Source organism: Amphiura filiformis, chromosome 16 (assembly GCF_039555335.1).
Source record: "Amphiura filiformis chromosome 16, Afil_fr2py, whole genome shotgun sequence".
In the NCBI taxonomy this organism is placed as follows: Eukaryota; Metazoa; Echinodermata; class Ophiuroidea; order Amphilepidida; family Amphiuridae; genus Amphiura; species Amphiura filiformis.
In genome coordinates, this window is record NC_092643.1 from 56,366,815 (window position 1) to 56,386,625 (window position 19,811).

The following is a 19,811-nucleotide window of genomic DNA, read 5'->3' on the forward strand; positions in this document are numbered from 1 at the left end:
CGAACATACACTCACTCCCCACCCACCCACACATGCGATATGCACATGAACAGAGGTACGGAACAGTTGATTTACTGCAAATGAAATAAATTGCACATTAAAACATTGTACAGGTATGGCTTACATGTAGCCAATGTTATGAGAGGAGGTCTGGCTTGATGCATACCTGTGTAAATGTAATTTCAAAATTGATCCAGCCCTACCCTCTAGCCAGCAGATGAGACATTGCCTGTAGGTACCAGGTGATAGGCAGCAAGGTTACGACTTGGGCAAGAATCCATGAATCAATAATTCTTGCAATGATCCTTGTAACAATGGAAGTTGTTGACCACGAGTTCAATCCTTGTGAACTTGTGAGGGGTGAGATATAATACAGTGGAAACTTAGTCTTTGTCAAAGACGACTCACGATCCTTACTGAGTGAGGGGGAGGGGACAGGTGAAGCCGCAAGTGTCCATAGTGGACAATATGCCGATAGTGGGCCTTGAAGTGGTGACTTACGATCCTTACCGAGCGAATGCGGGGTAGGGGTTAGCCGTGATAGTTGGCTGGCTCTCTGTCACAGTAGTGCTCTCAAATTACTGGGTTGTACTGATTCAATGTTTTTCGTGGGAAAATACCCAAAATAATCGTCGGAAAGGCTGGTGGAACTTCGATAAATTCTGATAACAAAAAGTTTACGATTATAACCTGACAACACAAACACCTGATCAGCTGGTGTAGCTTTGTGTTAACGAGTTTCCACTGTAATTTAGTTGTGGGAATCAAACGATTCTTACCAAATACTTATCCGAATTGATCAGACTCTCAAGATCTATACCGGAGTTGTAATTTACTAAGATATTCACTATGCCCTAGTTCTAGCATGCTGTTAACAAGTTCTAGGATCCAAGTGCTTTTAGTACAACACATTATTGCATTGTTTTCATTTAAATATGTGAGACTTCATCCAGCTAGTCAACTTTTTGCCATGGCATACCATGTTGCAGCACCATGTGAAAATTCCATAATATCAGCGGTTAAACTAGATACAGCGATGAATTAAGTCAGTTGATGTATGTTAGCCAAGCTTAGGCGGGCAGGCAATGAATATACACAAGACAGAATTAATTAATATAAAATATCTATAATAATATAATTTGATAATTGGTTCTCAGTCACATTTTGAAGTAGTATTCTTCCATTTTAGAATAGTGACATACCGGGGTACATCATCTGATGGAATTTTAATCCTCTAGTGGATTTGGTTAAACCATCATGCAATGATTAAAGAAATTATTATTGGAATGGATTCAGTGCTTAGGCATAAAAAATGAGTAAGTTTGCTTTAACCTTATTATCTATTTTAGTGGGGTTTTTTTTTTGGGGGGGGTCTCTTCCACCTGTCAACTAAAAAAATCCAAGTAAAATTCCTTTAAATTAGTTCTCAAAGAGTGATGTTTTAACTTATTTCACATATAAACCTCTTTCAAAAGTCCAATAGAACAAACAGGACATCTACTTTCACTTCATCACCTGAATCAAATAAATGATGTTCAACAGCACTGCCCTGGCACCGTTCTTAAGATCAGTGACATTGACAAGTTTTCGATGCAACTGTAGCAGCAATATAAATTGCTTAAAACCTCATGAGAACTACCTGCTGATTGGCCAAAATGAATATTATGTCCAATTTTGAACCAATCAAGGAGGGTATTAAATAAGATAAAGCCCGGTCATAATTGGCAATTGAAATGAGCATATCAAGTTATCAACCAATCAGAAATGCTGTTAGATGACCAGTAGTGTCCAGGGGTTTTAATTATGATGACACATTTTATATTCACAGGGTGAAATAATTGCTAACGAGATACGCACAATATCAAAAGGACCTAAAGCGTACTTGCAAATACAGCAAGGTGAGTTTACCTCAGCTGGTATTGTATCCCGATCTAATGAGACAATTCATCTGGGAGCACGAAGTAAAACTTGCTTCGCCCTCCTCCTTTACTTTTATTTGCAGTGATCCAAACACAACACAAATTTGTGATTATTTTCCGTTCTTGAAAAAGTCACACACCAGTGCAAGAATCAGTAGAAATATGTACAAAAACTATACAAAAATAAACACTATTTCCACTTAATTTCCAAAGAGCTATTAACAGTGCGCTAGATCAAAAATAACTTCAAGTACATACCAATAACAACATCATGCTTACCACCACTTTTTAAAAACCAAACTTTGACCAAAATTTTAAACTCACATTGATATAAAATAAAATAAATATAAAGAAAATCATACTGAGAACCAATTTTCAGTTGGTCTAGTATTAATTTTTGCAAAGTCAATGTTGAGACGAAAAGATCACAGAAAAAAGTTGCTGTACACAGAGAGTTAAGTGATCACTGATGTATGGTAATGCTAGTTATGTGATGCAGAAGTATTATGTTTTAAAGAGATGTTGCGAGACAGGTTGTTTTAGTTGTGAGTTGTGTTTAAAGAGAGATGATTCTGAATGTTACAGAACTGTAGCTAGATTTTCAGCACCAAACTGTTAACCCAGTCTGAAAAGAAGGATCTGATTTACCCGATTTACATGTATACAGGCCCAGATTGTGAAACAAATGGACGAGTTACACACTGAGAAATATGCAAACACTCCTGCTGTGTATTTTACAAGTTCTCAGTTTCTTAAAGGTTCCTTTATCATATTCCTTTAGTCTGTATAAATGGAAAAGGAACTGATCAGGTCCATCCAGTCAGACTGTGTTAGCAAAAGAAGGGTAATATCCGCAAACAGGTTAGGGATTTGACTAAGGTTTGAATAAATATGTTCAAAAACAAAGTCATTATTAGAAGCCATAGAAATGGGAATTGTTGTACAAACTTTCTATCAGAATTTGATGTGAGCCACATAAGTTTGAAAGAGGCCCAAATGTGTGTTTGACAAAATTCAAGTTTATTTGCATGCTAACATAAATGTACAATGGTCCCTGGTATGATGTAGCTATGCAAACATGATGCCAATTTGAGGATACTTATGGTTTGTATTGGTACAACTCGAAATACATCTATAACAGCACTCTGCCAAAATCTCTTTACTTGTTGCGATCATTGTTTACATTTATATCACCATGATAGTGAAATGAAGGTAATGATAGACACACCAGGTAAAAAAATGGTATGTTGTTGGCCCTCATCATGCTCATGCTCCATTCTGGCTAAAATATTGTACAACAGGTTTGAGTTGGTATCTTTAACTACATTGGAAAATACAGGTACTTACAATGTAGTACATTATTTGAACAGTATTTTGTTCAACAATTAAGTGGCAAGACACAGTTGGGCATAGCACCTACACAAAGTTGTGCAATGCGTGAATGGAACTCATTTACATGAGCGTATGTGCGCAGTTAAAACCAAATAACTTTTGTCACTTCTAGGTTGAACAAAATAGTAATGTCCAGGTTGTGTTTCATGGGTTCTAAATTTTAGACTCTAGTGTTAAAAAGTTAAGGGCATGAATACCCTGCCACCACCATGGATTTAGGATCAGGATGGAGTTGGATAGAGTTGGATGGTATACATTAGAGAAAACACAACACCATTTTATAGAAGACTAGTTTGAACAGGTAAAGGCTACATCAGGACACAAGTATCTACATGAAACTGAAGTTATGGAAACGAATTGCACACAGCGCATTAGTGTATGAATTGCAATCTCCCTGGACTGGCACTTTTAAGGCAGAAGAGTGAGGTTGGTGCAGTGGGTTTTAAAAAGCATCAGTGAGCATTAGACAGTATTGAGAATCATAAGACTTCACCGTATTTATTTCTTCTTTACCCTGGCCCTGTACCTATTCAGAGGAAAATATAAGTGTTCTCCCATATATGACCCATGGCTACATGTTGTCCAATTCATACTCCAGACTATGTGATGTGCCACTGCGCTTTAATTCGCAATCTGCATAGCACATTGACAGATTATGAATGATGCATACATGCAAAACTTGATGACACTCATACTTTAGGATGTCAATTGCCCGGGTCAATTACCTTTCAATTTTGGACTTTTGCAAGAATGATGTACATACAACTATTTTAGTCCACATGCTTAACAATTCAATGTGGCCAATTTCCGTGCGGCAACAGAGTACAGAGCTCTCACAGTCAGACACAGTCTAATCTCTTTAGAGTTTGCATTTTCTGACCCACATTTTATATAAAAGTTAGGGCTTATGGTTAGGATTAGGATTGGGATTTATAAGTTAAGGTCATGGTCAGAATAACTGGGATGTATATGGAAATACTACCCTGTTATAGTTCGTTTGGGCATCATGGATTTGACTATCATAATACATGAAGCTTGACAATGTCCCATCATAATTTGTAAAGATAATATCCACAAGCTGAAAAGGAGATCCTGAGGTTTTGGGATTTAAAATTACATGTAGAACCAACAAACATATGGATCCATGTTGTTTTCTTTTCTTTGACCAAAGTCTTGAAAAATTGCAAGTATATCATATGAGCAAGGCATTAGACAGAGAGGTGTCTTTAGGGTGTCCAAAATTGTCAAAAATACCTTATTCTTCAAAATCAGGGTGTCCACTTCCTATTCACTCCATTATAAAAATCAGAATTTTAGGGTGTCCAAATTGAATGAAAACAGGGCGTCCAAATGACACCTCTGGCTAATGCCTTGCATATGAGCATATCTGCTTTTTTTTACACGAGATGTGGATGGAAGAGTGAATGTATGGTGCTTTGAAAAGGTACTTGCAAAGGTTTTAAAGAGGGTACACATTTTAAAACAGTGATTATAATGCACGATTAATGCAAAATTGCTTGGTGCTTTCTGAGCCACAATTCTGTTTCAACTGAAATAAACATACAGATTAAAAAAAGCATGCAATGACTACAGCATTCAGTTCAAGAAACATTGGATGCATGCAATATTCAATTCAGAATCAACTCTCCATGCTAATTTGCATTGTGACTTTTTGGGACCATGTCATGTCTTTTGCCATTCTTTGCAGGATGACGATTGTTTGGCGTATGTGCAAGTTTTTGTCCAGCTTTTTATGCATGTTTTTATGTATCACTTATATGTCATGTATTTAATTCGAGAGAGGTCTTGCTCACTTTGCTCTTAATTTAAGGTTAATAGAAAGTCTTGAGATGGAATTATGTTCATTTAAGATGAATTTAGGCTAACTTATAAGGCAGCAACAAACAAAACAAATATGCTTTACTTTCATATCTAAGGCTGCCGAGAGCCATCACTTGCTTGGGGTATCATGAACTCCAGTCCCTTTTTCAGAATTTGTGAAATGGTTGCCCAAATGTTTTTAGCCCACACCAAAAATTTAACAAGCAGGGGGTGCACAAAAAATGTTCAACACTTTTTATTTCTTTAAATTGCACCAGCAATAAGAGATGTCTGCAATTTCAACGGCCCCTTTCTTTAAATTTTTTCAGGCCTCCTACAAACCCGTGTATGGGGGTAACACACCATTAACCCTCCCCCTGTAGTCCAATGAGTAGGACCTCCTTTTTTTCTAAGTTACCAGACTATACTCAGCTCAGACTATGATCACTATCTCACATGGCGCAAGAAAGATGAATCGCAAAAGTCCAGTGACCGCGCCGCCCGAAAAGCGATCAGAGTCAGAGTATAGTTGGTAACTAAGAAAAAACAGGTCCTACTTGTCGGACTACTCCGTTATTGGCAGGCCCGCTTCCCAACACAACTGTTAAAAATATTTTAAATCTGCACTGCTAAATTGATTAAGTCGCCTGTTCAACAAATGCAGGTCTAGCAGTATACATGTATAAAATGTCGTTTGTTGACGGCAATTTGAATAGCAATTTAATTTGGAGAGTTTACTTCAACTGGAAGATGATCACCGCTGATGTAAGTATGCATGAAATTGGATCTGTCTGTCAGTTCCGAATAATCACAGTGCATATCGAAATGCTTTATTCACATGTAGGTAAACAACAGTGTCCTGAGATTTTTCTTTTCTTTTTGTTTTTATTGATGGTGGAGGGACCTATTCAGCGATTCAATTTTAAACATGATGAAAAATATGTTATTCAGGTAAAAAACAATCAAAATTTTCAAATTTTCGTACGATAACCAAACCACACGAATAGGTGACAGTAAGTCTTTATTCTGCTGGTAAAAAGGAAATTGATTGGTGCAAGTACAATACCAAACACATACAAGGACTGCCAAACTTGAATGAGATTGTTAAATAGGTTTGTATGCAATTGATCTACAATTTATTTGCTGCAGTTTAGACTGCTATAATAGCCATCAAACTGTGACTTAGGATGGCCTTGTTAAAAGGCAAAATGATTTTAAACAAAGAGATTTAAAAATAAATCTCGGTCAACAAGAATCAAGTTTGATCACACAACTTGTTCAAAAGAATATTTGGCTTTGCAAGTCGCATATAAAGGCCAACGTTATTTAATCCTGTTTGCGTCGCTGCACCTAAATGTAAATGGGTAGTGGGTACTGGCTTATATACTTTGCAAGTCACATATATCAAGACCAACATTACTTATCCTGTTTGCTTCACTGCACCTTGGTGTAAATGGGGAGTGGGTTACTGGCTTAAATGCTGGGATTAGGATAGGAAGGTGTGTTCTTGCGGGATGAGTGCTCACCCCCACAGCAACAGAGAGGAGTTTGGACCCAAACGAGTACGGTAACTTCCAAAAGAGATGGACACTCAGGCCTGTGAATGTAGGCATGAACTTTGACAACTATGCTTTCAGCAAATTTTGTCAACCTCTCTGTTCCCCTCCTCAAATATGCTTTGTGCACCTTTTTTTTATTGCCCATTGACACATAAAATACAGACAATATTATAGTCCCCCTTGTCTTAAAATTGCTTGAGAATCTCTGAAACTACAGAACTTCTGTCCTTTCCCGGAACTTGAAGCTGTCCTGTCCGTCATTATGTTTTAATGTGGATAGCAAAGTGAGCAATTCTCTTCCAACATTTGTTTATGTGTGAGTGTGAATGCATGTTTAGAACAACAAAAAATGATCCCTATTATTAGTTCACTGTAGACTCTATGTGTGACCAATAAAAAAACTTACTCCAATTTATACTGTGTACACTGCCATAAAAATCACCTTGCCCATGATCAACCAATCGAGCTGTTTAAAAAAATACATGAGGAGAAAAAGGGGTTATTCAAACATACATTGCAAGTGCATACACTTGTACAAATGTCGTACACGTATACATAGGTTCAATACCACATGATACAAAGGTTACCAAAATAGCAGGGATGGGTGTTTTTTCTCAGTAGTTCTTTGCAAATAAATTGGGAACTTGCTTGAGGATAAAAACATTTTTACAAATATGCTGCACATATATGGAGAAAATTAATCACCCTGCATGATTCCTATGTTGTTGTCATCTCCAGAATCTTTCCTACACTGATTTTGTTCACTATGAACACTTCAAAACTATATCACCTGTAGTCCATTTGACTTCCTTGAGAGAGTAGCATTCGACAAGGGTTTTCGTGTGTGATAAATGCATGATCAAAGGCGGTTTAAATAGGGTGCAGTAACTTTCCACCTCATAGCTTCTGTCTCAAGAAAGCCAAATGGACTCGTATCACCACAGCAGCTGAAGGGACTATCCCATCATGCACTGTGCAGTGGACCTGTTTACTCAAAAAATAAGTAAGAGAGCTGCTTTCAAAGTATTGAGAGCTATGGATAGTTTCACATAATTTTTAAGGGGTCATATTTATAGAAAAAAATTTCCAAAGCATCCCTGATACCAGCGAGAAATTTACAGATGAAGAGAGGGATTTTATGTACATTTTTATGGCACATGTGCAGTTCTGGGATATAATGGGATAGTCAGTTGTTGTGTTCTATCACAAATGAACCTGTATGTTTAACGTATTTAATTTTCCTCCACAAATCACACGCTGAAAGTGATATATTAGTACACCAGCTCCCAAGAATTAATTGTTTTATTTGAGCTATGATACCCACCTGCTCCACAAAACAAGATTCATGGTTGGAAATTAAACATTGATACATCAATTCACTGCAATAATCCCCTTTTAAAAACCATTTTAGGCATTGATGAAGTACATGTAGTGAGACCAATGGTGTAGCCAGGATTTTGCCAGGAAGGGGGTCTTTTGGACAAAAATGGCAAAATAAAAAGGCTAAAAAAATAACAACAGGCTCAGCCAGCATAGGGGGGTAGGGGTAGGGTGAAGCTGCCCCTGGTTACACCACTGAGTGAAACATGTTGCGGACAAGTGCACTGATCCCAGTGCTGTACGGTGCAGAAACTGATTGAGGCGCCAATGGCTCCTAACTTTATAAATTTGGGCGCCCACATTTTGCTCCCAGGTAAAAAATCTGAGGCGCCAACTGAACAGCCATGTGTGTTGAATGTTCATAGCTGCTGTACTCAATCTACATATTTCCATTGAATGCTACATACTTCATACACAGCATGTACAGTGTAGGTACTAGGTAGGCCTATAGATATGTTTTCCAGGAAGTCCCCATCGAGACATCATGATAAATGGATATTCATAGCATACATTTGTACTCTTGAATGCTACGTTACATACATGTTTTGCATTTGCTGGCGATTAAAAGCTTCAACAGTTGGGCGCCATTGGCGCCAGAGATTGAATAGTTAGTCGCATCAGAAAATATCTAGTCGCCAATGCGCCTAAAATGGTCGCACCGTACAGCACTGACTGATCCCCTGATCAAGAGCTATGTAGTGCCCACTAGGATGCATGCTTTATTTTAGGATTGTGATCAATGAAAAAAAAAGTCAGTGGCACACTTTGTAAATTCCTTTTTAAAAACATCAAACAGTCCTGAAATAATGTTATCAGGATGCTTGGGACTTGTACAAAGATTAGTGACTCAAAATCGCACCATATGCAACGCTATGATCCGCCATCTTGGTTTGTTACTCATGGAGGCTATACCTGTTTCATTCATTGGCAAGAGCTCAAAATTGAACGATACTTTGCACCTTTATTAAAAGTTTAAGAGCGTTATAAATGTTTTTGGCATGGAGAACGGAAACATCACACTTGGAATCAAAGTTTGCAGTCGCATCTAGCGAAACAATCCAGAGGTACCTAAGGGACGCACCATTTGATACTCAGGGGGGGAGTAGGAAGTTTAAAAAAAAAACTTCCCCCACTACATGAGCAAAAAAAAAAACTTTCCCCACCAACACTAAAAAAAAAAACCTTCCCCCACCTAACTGTGTATAAATGCATGAAATTATTTAAAAAAAACTTGCCGCCTTCAGCGCCAAAAAAAAAAAAAAAAAAAACTTCTTCCCCCGACCCCAACTTCCTACCCCCCCTGAGTATCTAATGGTGCGTCCCTAAGCAGCCTCCATGAGCAATACACACATATGGTGCAGTCAATACTCCGATATCATTGGTAAATTAACAGACTTTGTGTTCATGAGTTCCTACTGTACATACGAAATTACTTAATTGTTACAAAATTGTCTGGTTCACCAAGATGTTGGATTAAAAAACTTTCAATGTTAGTACAGAATTGTCTAGCTACATTTGTATGTGTGCAGCAACTTCTTCATTTAGGACCTCACCTGGATCCATTCATTCTAAGATAGACCTTTTGGCTTTTTAATTCAACATTCTAGTGTAAAACCGGTACCATATTTACTCTATTAAATGCTCCCATTATGATTCGTCCTTAACATCCCCCATCTTTTTTTTTTTTCAAAGTAAAAGTTACTGAAATGCAGAACATTTCCATGCCATAGCTTGTAAGCATCGTAAACTTTTGTAAGTTTAAAACTGATGTCATGATCGCAAAATTGCATTGACAAACCCTACTTACATTTTCATCCTATTTATCACCACAGTATAGTAGAATGTTCATATTTTTTTTGCATAAAAATGTCAGTTGGTATTTTCTTCAAAATTATATTTAAAAAAAAAATTCTGGACGAGTTGAAATGATAAAAAAACAAAAAACAAACAAATACAGACAGCTCAAAATATCTGAAAATTTTTGAAAAAATATTTTGACAATTTTCTGGAAAATCTCAAATCTGGGTCAGTCAAGCATGTCGAATAAAGAGTTAATTTCTTTGTCGCCTAGGTAACGTACATGTAGGAGGCACAATACGTAAATCGTAAAGCCAATTTATTTTGTTGGTGTTTTTGTCCATCAGGACAAATTTCTTTGACGGACGCACCAATGTTTTATCATCTTAAAAGTCATTCCTTGCTTACCCGTAATTTTTATGGTACCGGTATCAGGTATCTACTTTTGTTTGGCATTAAAATTCAATTGTGACAATGCATAGTTCAATCATATATTCAGTGACTTGACAACAGCAATACAATTTACTGAAGAGGTTCAAAAAATGGGCATAATCAATTGTTTACAAAACATTCTAAAAAAATACATGTTATTTCAATGCGTTCTATGGTACCAAAATCATCACCCTGCGGAAACCGGGCATTAACATTGTTAATGTCCGACTCTCAACCAAGCGGACACTGTTAGATACAATGTAACGTGTTTAGTTTTAAACATGGTACATTTAATTCAGTTAAACAACATTACAACAGTCAAGATTAAAAAACAAAAAAATAAAATAAAATAAAACAGACAGGATAGGTTCAATGGTTCACTACTAAAATGTGTTTTCACAAACCAGACGATGAGGCTTGCCCTGGCCCTTGCCTTGACCTTTGTCGGAACTCTCGGTATGCTAGCAATTCGTGGGTAGAAACACAAGTCAAGGGTGTATGGGGTAAAGGCGCAGCTGCAACATTTTCCAAAATACCAATAGCGTTTGTGCAATAACACCCGTTCACATAGACCTGCATCCTATGCTGTGGGAAAGTGCTACATGTACGATGTATACAAATTAAATAATTTTCCTATAGCAGTGAAATTAACTATTCTTTGGTTTACCTCAAGTTTGGCAGTAACGTACAATGTACATATTTATGCATATTTTGGCAGTTGCAGTTTTGACGCCATGTTAAGTTAATTGCGCAGAGCATGTATAGGCCTACAATAATTAATATGTGTACCAGGGCAGTTTCTCTGTATGCTTGCGGCACAACCGCAAACCAAACTTGAGTTGAACTTGACGTGAACCATAATGATTGACATTGATGTACATACTGTCTGGGGTACTTGCTACAATATATACTATACCCGGTACTGGGAATTTCAATTGAATGAATGAACACAGCGACCCAACTGCAATCGCGAATTTCATTTTCAAACTACAATGGCATGCGAATGCACAACCTTGGAATGGATACGGTATAATACTTAGGGGTGGTGTAATAATTATGTGTACCCCTGGTGGTCCCCCGGGGTGGTGTTATCCGCAGTACTAGACTATTTTTACGCCCTAAAAAGGTGTAGGAAAACATTAGGAGCACGTTCAAATTTCCTGCTCGCTGCCAGGGTTCGGTTTTTGCCGGCAAAAACCTGTTTTTGCCCGCAAAGTGGCAAAAACCTGGCAAAAACTGTTTTTGCCAGTTTTTGCCTGGTTTAAACTGGCAAATATGGCAAAAACTCACATATAGTCACTCAAATATTAAAAAGTGACACAGAATGCTCATAAACAGTAATACACAAGTTTTAACGAATCATTCAACATATTTTTGTCTCATTAAGTCCTTAAAATGAAAAAGTTTTGAATTTGATACATGCCACATTTCAGTTACATGTAACTGCACTTGAGCAATGAAAACGCATGCCTTTAATTTCTTAATATATTGCTTATAATTACAAAATCTGGCCTTGTTACACTCGGGAACTTATTTTTATAACTTAATTATTTGTTTTCAGACGAAAAAAATGAAATATAAATCACTTTTTTAGTTTTTGCCATTTTTGCCGGCAAACAACTGTTTTTGCCAAGTGGTTAAAACCGTGTTTTTTTCCACCTGCGGCAAAAACCTGCGAACCCTGCTCGCTGCGCTCCCATTATATGATGAGACGATTGAAGGTTTTAAATTTGGGTTCCCCAAAATCTTAGTGTGTAAAGGGGGGGGAGGGGAAAGATTTTTGGCACATCGAAGGGGGGGCAAAGGTTTTATGGCACTACATCCCTTGATAAATTTGTGACTATTTTTTCATTTTTCTCAAAAACTAATAAAACACTGGTAACAAAAGTTATGTATATTATAGGGGCAAGGAATCCAGTTACTACATGTACACTGGAATTTCGGTGACTCAAGACAAGTAGTTACCGATTTATTGATCAAATATTGGTTTTCCCTCATTTTTGACTGTAACTCCACAACTGTTGTCTGTGCTGAAATAAAATTTTCAGTGCAGTACCGGGTAGTTGTAGTCCTTGCCCCTATATCTTACTTGTCACCAATGCGCTATAACTTTTGAGAAAAATGCAAAAATAGGCACAAAATTGGCCAGGGCCCGCTGCCAGGGGTGTAGTTACCACCTTAATAATGAGGCTTGAACATTAAATTAATGCATCATTCATCGATTGAAATTCCAAGTGCATGAGTTTTTAGTATCCGTACCCAACGCAAGCAACGGACACGGTCAATGACCATGATGATGGTAAAATTACAAACAAATCAATATGATGCAATCAATCTCATTACGATTTACGTCCAATTTGTCCAACTTCAGTTTCCTAGGCTAAACTTGGCTGGTGCTTGGTGAATGTCACGTTGCATTTGATCATTTGAGATTACAATGTATTCAGCCATTACAGACTGAAATGTAATGTAATGCATTCATCATGTGTTGTCGAACTGGAAATTCATCTGAGTGACAATACTTTACGTAATGAATAATTTAAGCTTACCGTATTTCTTGGTGCCTCCACCGTGATCTACGGGACATTCGCAGTCCACTATTTCAATGTTTGGACCGTCATCTACGTGATTTCCACTCTCAACATCTTCCTCTGTTTTAGATACAGTAAATCGGACGGACATCTTGGTATAGATTTCGTGTATTTATCCTTAAAAGTCAGTCGAATTATGAAGTTTACTGCACCCAGACCAGAAATGCAACTCTGTCATGCCGGCCTGTCTGCTTCCTATATCGATGAAAACAATAGATGGCGCCCTTCCACCTGTCAAGAGGTATCAGTCGGTACAGGACATCCAATTCACCAAAACATACCAGAACAATCTAAACTAGACTGAGCTACTAGAAATAGGGCCTACATGTATTTACTAAATTTGGGGCCCCAAATTGCTCTTGCATTCCTTTTTAGCCCTATAAAAGCTTATAAACGCCATGGTCCGTATGCACAAAAGAGTTAGACTGGGTCTACAGTTAGACCTGGTCTAAGTGGAATTTAGGTCCACCAGGAATGGACCTTTACTCTTATTTCCTTCCTAAAGTAGCTAGCAAATTTTAAAGATTTAAATGCGAAGTTCAAAAATAATACAAAAGAACTTAAGAAAATGTAAAGGAAAATATCCTTTCTCCTGGTATTAAATTCCACTTAGACCAGGTCTAACTTTAGACCCAGTCTAACTCTTTTGTGCATACGGACCCATGTGTGGGCTAAAATTTTGTCGATTGTAAAATTTTAATAGAAAACATACTGCAGTTAGGGCCTACTGTCCGTTTTCCTATACATAATACACAGTGCTCTTTCCCATTGACGCGTGACCTCTACAAATAGCCTACGTTAAAAGAATGGGGATATGCCTAGTTAACGTCGCTCTAAAGTTCTAGAAAATATAGTTTTGTAACATGTCCTAAATTTTTAGCTAATTTAGATGTTTGGAAATATTCGTACTTTGGTGTTTTAGTTAATGTTATAGGTAATAGTACATTGCCTAGTTAACGTCGCTGTGTGAAAAATAACAGGCCAATATTAAAAGTAGGCTACTCTTCTAAAATTCTACACAATATAGTTTTGTAACATGTCCTAAATTTTTAGCTAATTTAGATGTTTGGAAATATTCGTACTTTGGTGTTTTAGGAATGATATGTAAACGACAGATAACACCAAAAAATATGAAGAAATTATTTCCAAACCGTGTTAAGTCTGCAAACCACCGGCCATGTTTCTCATTTTCAAGAACGCTGGTTAACAATAAGCAGAGTTTTGTCTCATTTCGTAAACAAAAGCCCACACAGAATTGTTCTCTAGCGCTCGCTTTATAATCGTTCACCCAACTGAAACTATAATCCCAGCCATTGCTCCATTGTACGTGTAAAAGCAGAAACATATGATGCGTGTATTTAACCAGAGAAGATATGATTTAATCAGTTGAGCTGCTTTCAATGAGTGTTATCTTGGTTTAATAGCTTTTAATGGGGTTTAAGTCCTGCAAAGGTCGAATTGAATTCTACTGTAGACATGACTGCATCATGACCCCATAGGAAAATTACCGACAAATGGCTTGTGCCCCCAATCAGACCCTGTGCCCCATCATGGTCAGTGCCCCCCCAATATGATGACCCACGCTACGCCTCTCAGTGATATTTACTGAGCCTAAATACCAATACGTGTTCGTCAGAACTGAAATGCACTTGTATTAAATCTACCAGTTTTTGAAGTGGGAGGAACTTTAAAAAATATGGCTCTGAAAAGAAAAGTTTGAATGGCCCCCGGGAATGGCCCGCCTGAAATTGTATAAACTTACTGCAGATCAGAGTGGGCAATGATGTAGGGGAGTTTGTTGAAATCAAGAAAGGAGTGCGGCAAGGATGTGTTTTTTCGCCAGATTTATTCAATTTGTACAGCGAGTGGATACTAAGAGAACTGGAGGATTTCCCAGGAGTGAAGATTGGTGGGACAAATATTAACAAGCTAAGGTACGCAGATGACACTGTCCTGATAGCTACATCTGAGTCAGATCTTCAACAAATAGTCAACAAAGTTGTGACTGAAAGTGAGAAGAAAGGACTGTTCATCAACTGCAAGAAAACTGAGTGTCTGGTAGTTACAAAGCAAAAGGATGTTCCTATCTGCAACATTAAAATCCATGAGGGTAATCTGAAGCAAGTTGCGATGATGGGTTTAGCTATCTGGGAAGCTGGATCACAACAGATGGGAGGTGTGACAGAGAAATCAATAGGAGAATTGCAATGGCAAAAGAGACTTTCACAAGGATGAGGACCCTCCTTTGTAATTTGAATATCACCATGAATACAAGACTCAGGGTCTTAGATTGCTATGTACTACCAATTCTGAAATATGGTTGCGAGAGCTGGCTAGTCTCAAAGGCAATGGAAGATCGATTGCAAGCAACGGAAATGTGGTTCCTCAGACGAATGTTGAGGATCCCTTGGACGAGTCACACCACAAATGAAACAGTATTGCATAGAGCTGGCAGGCAACGGATGCTCCTGAGGAAGATCCGGAAACTGCAACTTGATTTCCTGGGCCACCATGATGCAGTCATGTCTACAGTAGAATTCATCTCGACCTTTGCAGGACTTAACCCCATTAAAAGCTATTAAACCAAGATAACACTCATTGAAACAGCTCAACTGATTAAATCGGATCTTCTCTGGTTGTGCACAAGTGTCTGTTTTCATGTGCGATATCGCAATAAAGCTGGTATTCATAGCTTCAGTTGGGTAACCGATTATAAAGGAAACGAAAGGAAACAATGGTATGTGTACCTTTGTTCACAAAATGAGACAATGGCGTGCTTTTTGTAAACCAGCATTCTTGAAAATGAGCAACATAATGATTGTTGACTTAACACGGTTTGGAAATAATTTCTTCATATTTTTGGTGTTATCTGTCGTTTACATGTCCTTCCTAAAACACAAAAGTGCGACCTCTCCAAACACCTAAATTAGCTAAAAATTTAGGACATGTTACAAAACTATATTGTCTAGAATTTTAGAAGAGTACTTTTAATATTGGCCGGTTATTTTTTCACACAGCGACGTTAACTAGGCAATGTACTATTACCTATAACATTAACTAAAACACCAAAGTACGAATATTTCCAAACATCTAAATTAGCTAAAAATTTAGGACATGTTAAAAACTATATTTTCTAGAACTTTAGAAGAGTACTTTTAATATTGGCCGGTTATTTTTCACACAGCGACGTTAACTAGTCATATCCCCATACTTTTAACGTAGGGCTATTTGTAGAGGTCACGCGTCAATGGGAAAGAGCACTGTGTATTGTGTATAGGAAAACGGACAGTAACTGCAGTATGTGAGGAAAGGTGATCTTGAGTGTTTGTTTCTTGCTTACGGGGAAGATTAATGGGAGGAGAGACAGAGGGCGCCAGAGGACAACATATCTTCAGAGTATCGCAGCCTGGACGGGTGTGGATAACATCAAGCTGTTGAGATTGGCAAAGAACAGGATGGATTGGCATTCCATGGTCGCCCACGTCACTGGATATGGCACATAGAGAGAGACTGCAAAGAAACAGCGTAAGTTCATTGGACAACCAAGAATCAGCGCAATTGTTTTGTACCGTAAGTTTATAACATTTGACATCAGGGGGGCATTCAAACTTTCTGAGTACGCACCACTTTTAAGGGCCATATTTTAAACTCCTCCCATGTTAATAAAAATGGTACCTACATTGGAAGTGTCTATGATGAAAGCTCAAACCCCTATAAATTTGATAATAACAGAACAATGTTGCATAAAGACTGAAACTGTGTCCCCCACAAAGCTCAAATTCAGCCTCCCTAAATTATGAGCACCATAATGTAAACTCATGGAAAATACATTTTTTTATCAAACAAAATTACCTTCTCCCGACACACCCCAATTAATATTTAGCCCGTGCGGTTTATGCAGACCCCTTCCAGACAAGTATTGGAATTTATAATTTGGAAAAAATATACTAAATGTTAAGTCTGTAATTCTACAAATCATATATTGAAAACTAGCTTGACATATTGTTGTTAATGCAAGAGTTATGTGCGTTTTACAAAAAGGTTGTGGTTTCAGACCTCTTTACAACATAACTCAAGAGCCACAGGACCTACAAAAGTATATCTGTGATATTTGAATTCTTCTACACACTCGTTATGAAATGATCAATGCAATTTTTGCCAAGGCTAACTGCACTACCATTCGCAAGATGCCGGAACTACCAAATCGCAACAGTTTAAAATAGTTGCTATAACACTGCCTTTTGCTAGGTGTTTTCAACTTTTTTGCCAGCTATTTTCAGCTCATATACCTCCAGTGCCATTGACCGCGAGACATAGGCCCCCGGGCATAGGCCCTACTGTTTTTGCAATGTCTTCCGTCCGGCATGTTTCCGGGCTTCTGTACATACCTCCGGATGCTGAATAATGGAATTGATTTTGAGAGTCTTTGTCTTCACCTACGAAGTGAATGTGTGGGCAACGTACAAAATGCACAAAATGTGCCCGTTTTTCAATTTAGGAAAGACATTCAAGGATATTGAACATACGAAGAAAAGTCTATCATATATATAATATGATCCATTTTGTTTTTAAGAAATCATTAGGCCTTGGCCTACATATAAAGTAACAGTGGGTGACTTCATTCATATACTTGAGCTATGACTCAACGCCAAAATCACCTAAATACCTAATTCACTTCAAAGTGCATATCAGACTAAACACACTGTTTGATTAAGTTAACAATATCTGAAACTTTAATGGAAAGTACAGCATGATTTACAATGCCGAATACAAACATGCATACACATAATCATGATGCAGTCATGTCTACAGTAGAATTCACCGCGACCTTTGCAGGACTTAAACCCCATTAAAAGCTATTAAACCAAGATAACACTCATTGAAAACAGCTCAACTGATTAAATCAGATCATCTCTGGTTGTGCACATGTGTCTGTTTTATAAGTGCGGTATCGCAATGAGCTGGTATTTATAGCTTCAGTTGGGTAACCGATTATAAAGGAAACGCAAGGAAACAATGGTATGTGGACCTTTGTTCACGAAATGAGACAATGGCCTGCTTTTTGTTAACCAGCATTCTTGAAAATGAGCAACATAATGATTGTTGACTTAACACGGTTTGGAAATAATTTCTTCATATTTTTTGGTGTTATCTGTCGTTTACATATCCTTCCTAAAACACCAAAGTACGAATATTTCCAAACATCTAAATTAGCCCAAAATTTAGGACATGTTACAAAACTATATTTTCTAGAATTTTAGAAGAGTACCGTACTTTTAATATTGGCCGGTTATGTTTCACACAGCGACGTTAACTAGGCAATGTACTATTACGTATAACTTACACTAAAACACCAAAGTACGCATATTTCCAAACATCTAAATTAGCTAAAAATTTAGGACATGTTACAAAACTATATTTTCTAGAATTTTAGAAGAGTACTTTTAATATCGGCCGGTTATTTTTCACACAGCGACGTTAACTAGGCAAATCCCCATACTTATAACGTACGCTATTTGTAGAGGTCACGCGTCAATGGTAAGAGCACTGTGTATTGTATATAGGAAAACGGACAGTAACTGCAGTATGTACTATATATAAATCACACAGCAGTGACTAGTAATGATTCAGTTCTTTTTGTCCGACAGCCTTCCTCTTGTTCACTGCAAAGTTGCGTTGCACTCAATGTTCATGTTGCATATCCTGATCCAAATTTGAACTGCGACATATGCGAAGACCACTGCCCAGCGAAGTCCACTGGACTACTTAAGTTATAGGCCTATCCTTTTCGTATAAATCCTTGCGTATAAAATCCTTCACTGTTTTAAAATCAAGATCAGGCTGAATTCCGGTTTATAATTGTAGAGACCGCTATAGAGCGACCTCATGTGACCAAATTTTGGTCACAAGTATTTGGGATCACAAGAGGGCCGCTAAGATCCATATATGTGAGTGGACACTACGAATGAGCCGTAAACTCGGCAAATTGTATTCTGAGATACAGTGCAAAATGTGCCGCAAGTCGTATTCATAGGTGTCTCAATTAGGCGCGACATGTTTCTCATTTGATAGCGTTTAAACCAATCAATAATCCTATTACTGAAGAGGATATCTTCTACATATAAAATCATTAAATAGCTCAAGTCTTTGTTTGCTTTGGCTAAATCCTGTTCAAGTGGTGCGTTACAAGTGCATTGTATTTTGGCTGGGTATGTATAACCAACAATTAACAATGAGAGGACATTCCTGTACCTCGTTTACTCGGGGGATGATTTGAAATGACCGCCAATTATGACTTTATTACCAGCAAAGTGGAAAAAGAGACACAAATAGAACCGAAGAGGCCAGTGGAACCATTTTGTTGAAGGAGCAGAGTTCAACAAACCATAACCATAACCCCGCTTCTGGATATCGTTTGAAGTCAAATGATATAATTATTATTTTAAAGCTTATGATATATATTTTCTAAACACGAAATAAAACAAAATTCGGGGCCGAGTTTACGGCTAATTCGTAGTGTCCAGTCACATATATCCTTTTTCAATAACGTCCGCAAAAACGACCCGCTTTTATCACGGGCTTTTATCTCAGACTAAAATATTTTTGTCTTAGCATTCAATGATTATCAATCATAAAATAATAGGGACAACATGCCTACTTTTCGGCCATAAAGTGGTTTATGATTTTTGTGTGTAGTAGTGCTAGTAGCTATCAAAGAAGCTAAAATTTGAAAAATAAAATTGTGATCTTGTTGGAGCATCTTTTATGACGTGGTAAAAAGTCCACCGTTATCATGATTGTATACTGCACGTCATTGTTCGAGGTGAAATTCAACAACCACAAAAGAGGTTACCATAAGCCAAAGTTCATTTTCAACATGTTCAACAAATCACAAAAGTATGATGACCAAGCTGATTTCA

At 37.6% G+C, this 19,811-nt stretch overlaps 1 protein-coding gene across 1 annotated transcript in view; it reads right to left on the bottom strand.

Annotated features, from left to right (window-relative positions):
* Positions 1-13,076, bottom strand: part of LOC140136238 (solute carrier family 12 member 4-like) — a 160,968-nt gene extending 147,892 nt beyond the window's left edge. Inside the window, 2 exon segments of the mRNA XM_072157962.1 lie at positions 7,098-7,157; positions 12,850-13,076. Of these exon segments, the coding sequence (XP_072014063.1) occupies positions 7,098-7,157; positions 12,850-12,982 (193 nt within the window). The 5' untranslated portion in view covers positions 12,983-13,076.
* Positions 13,077-19,811: the final 6,735 nt, after the last annotated feature.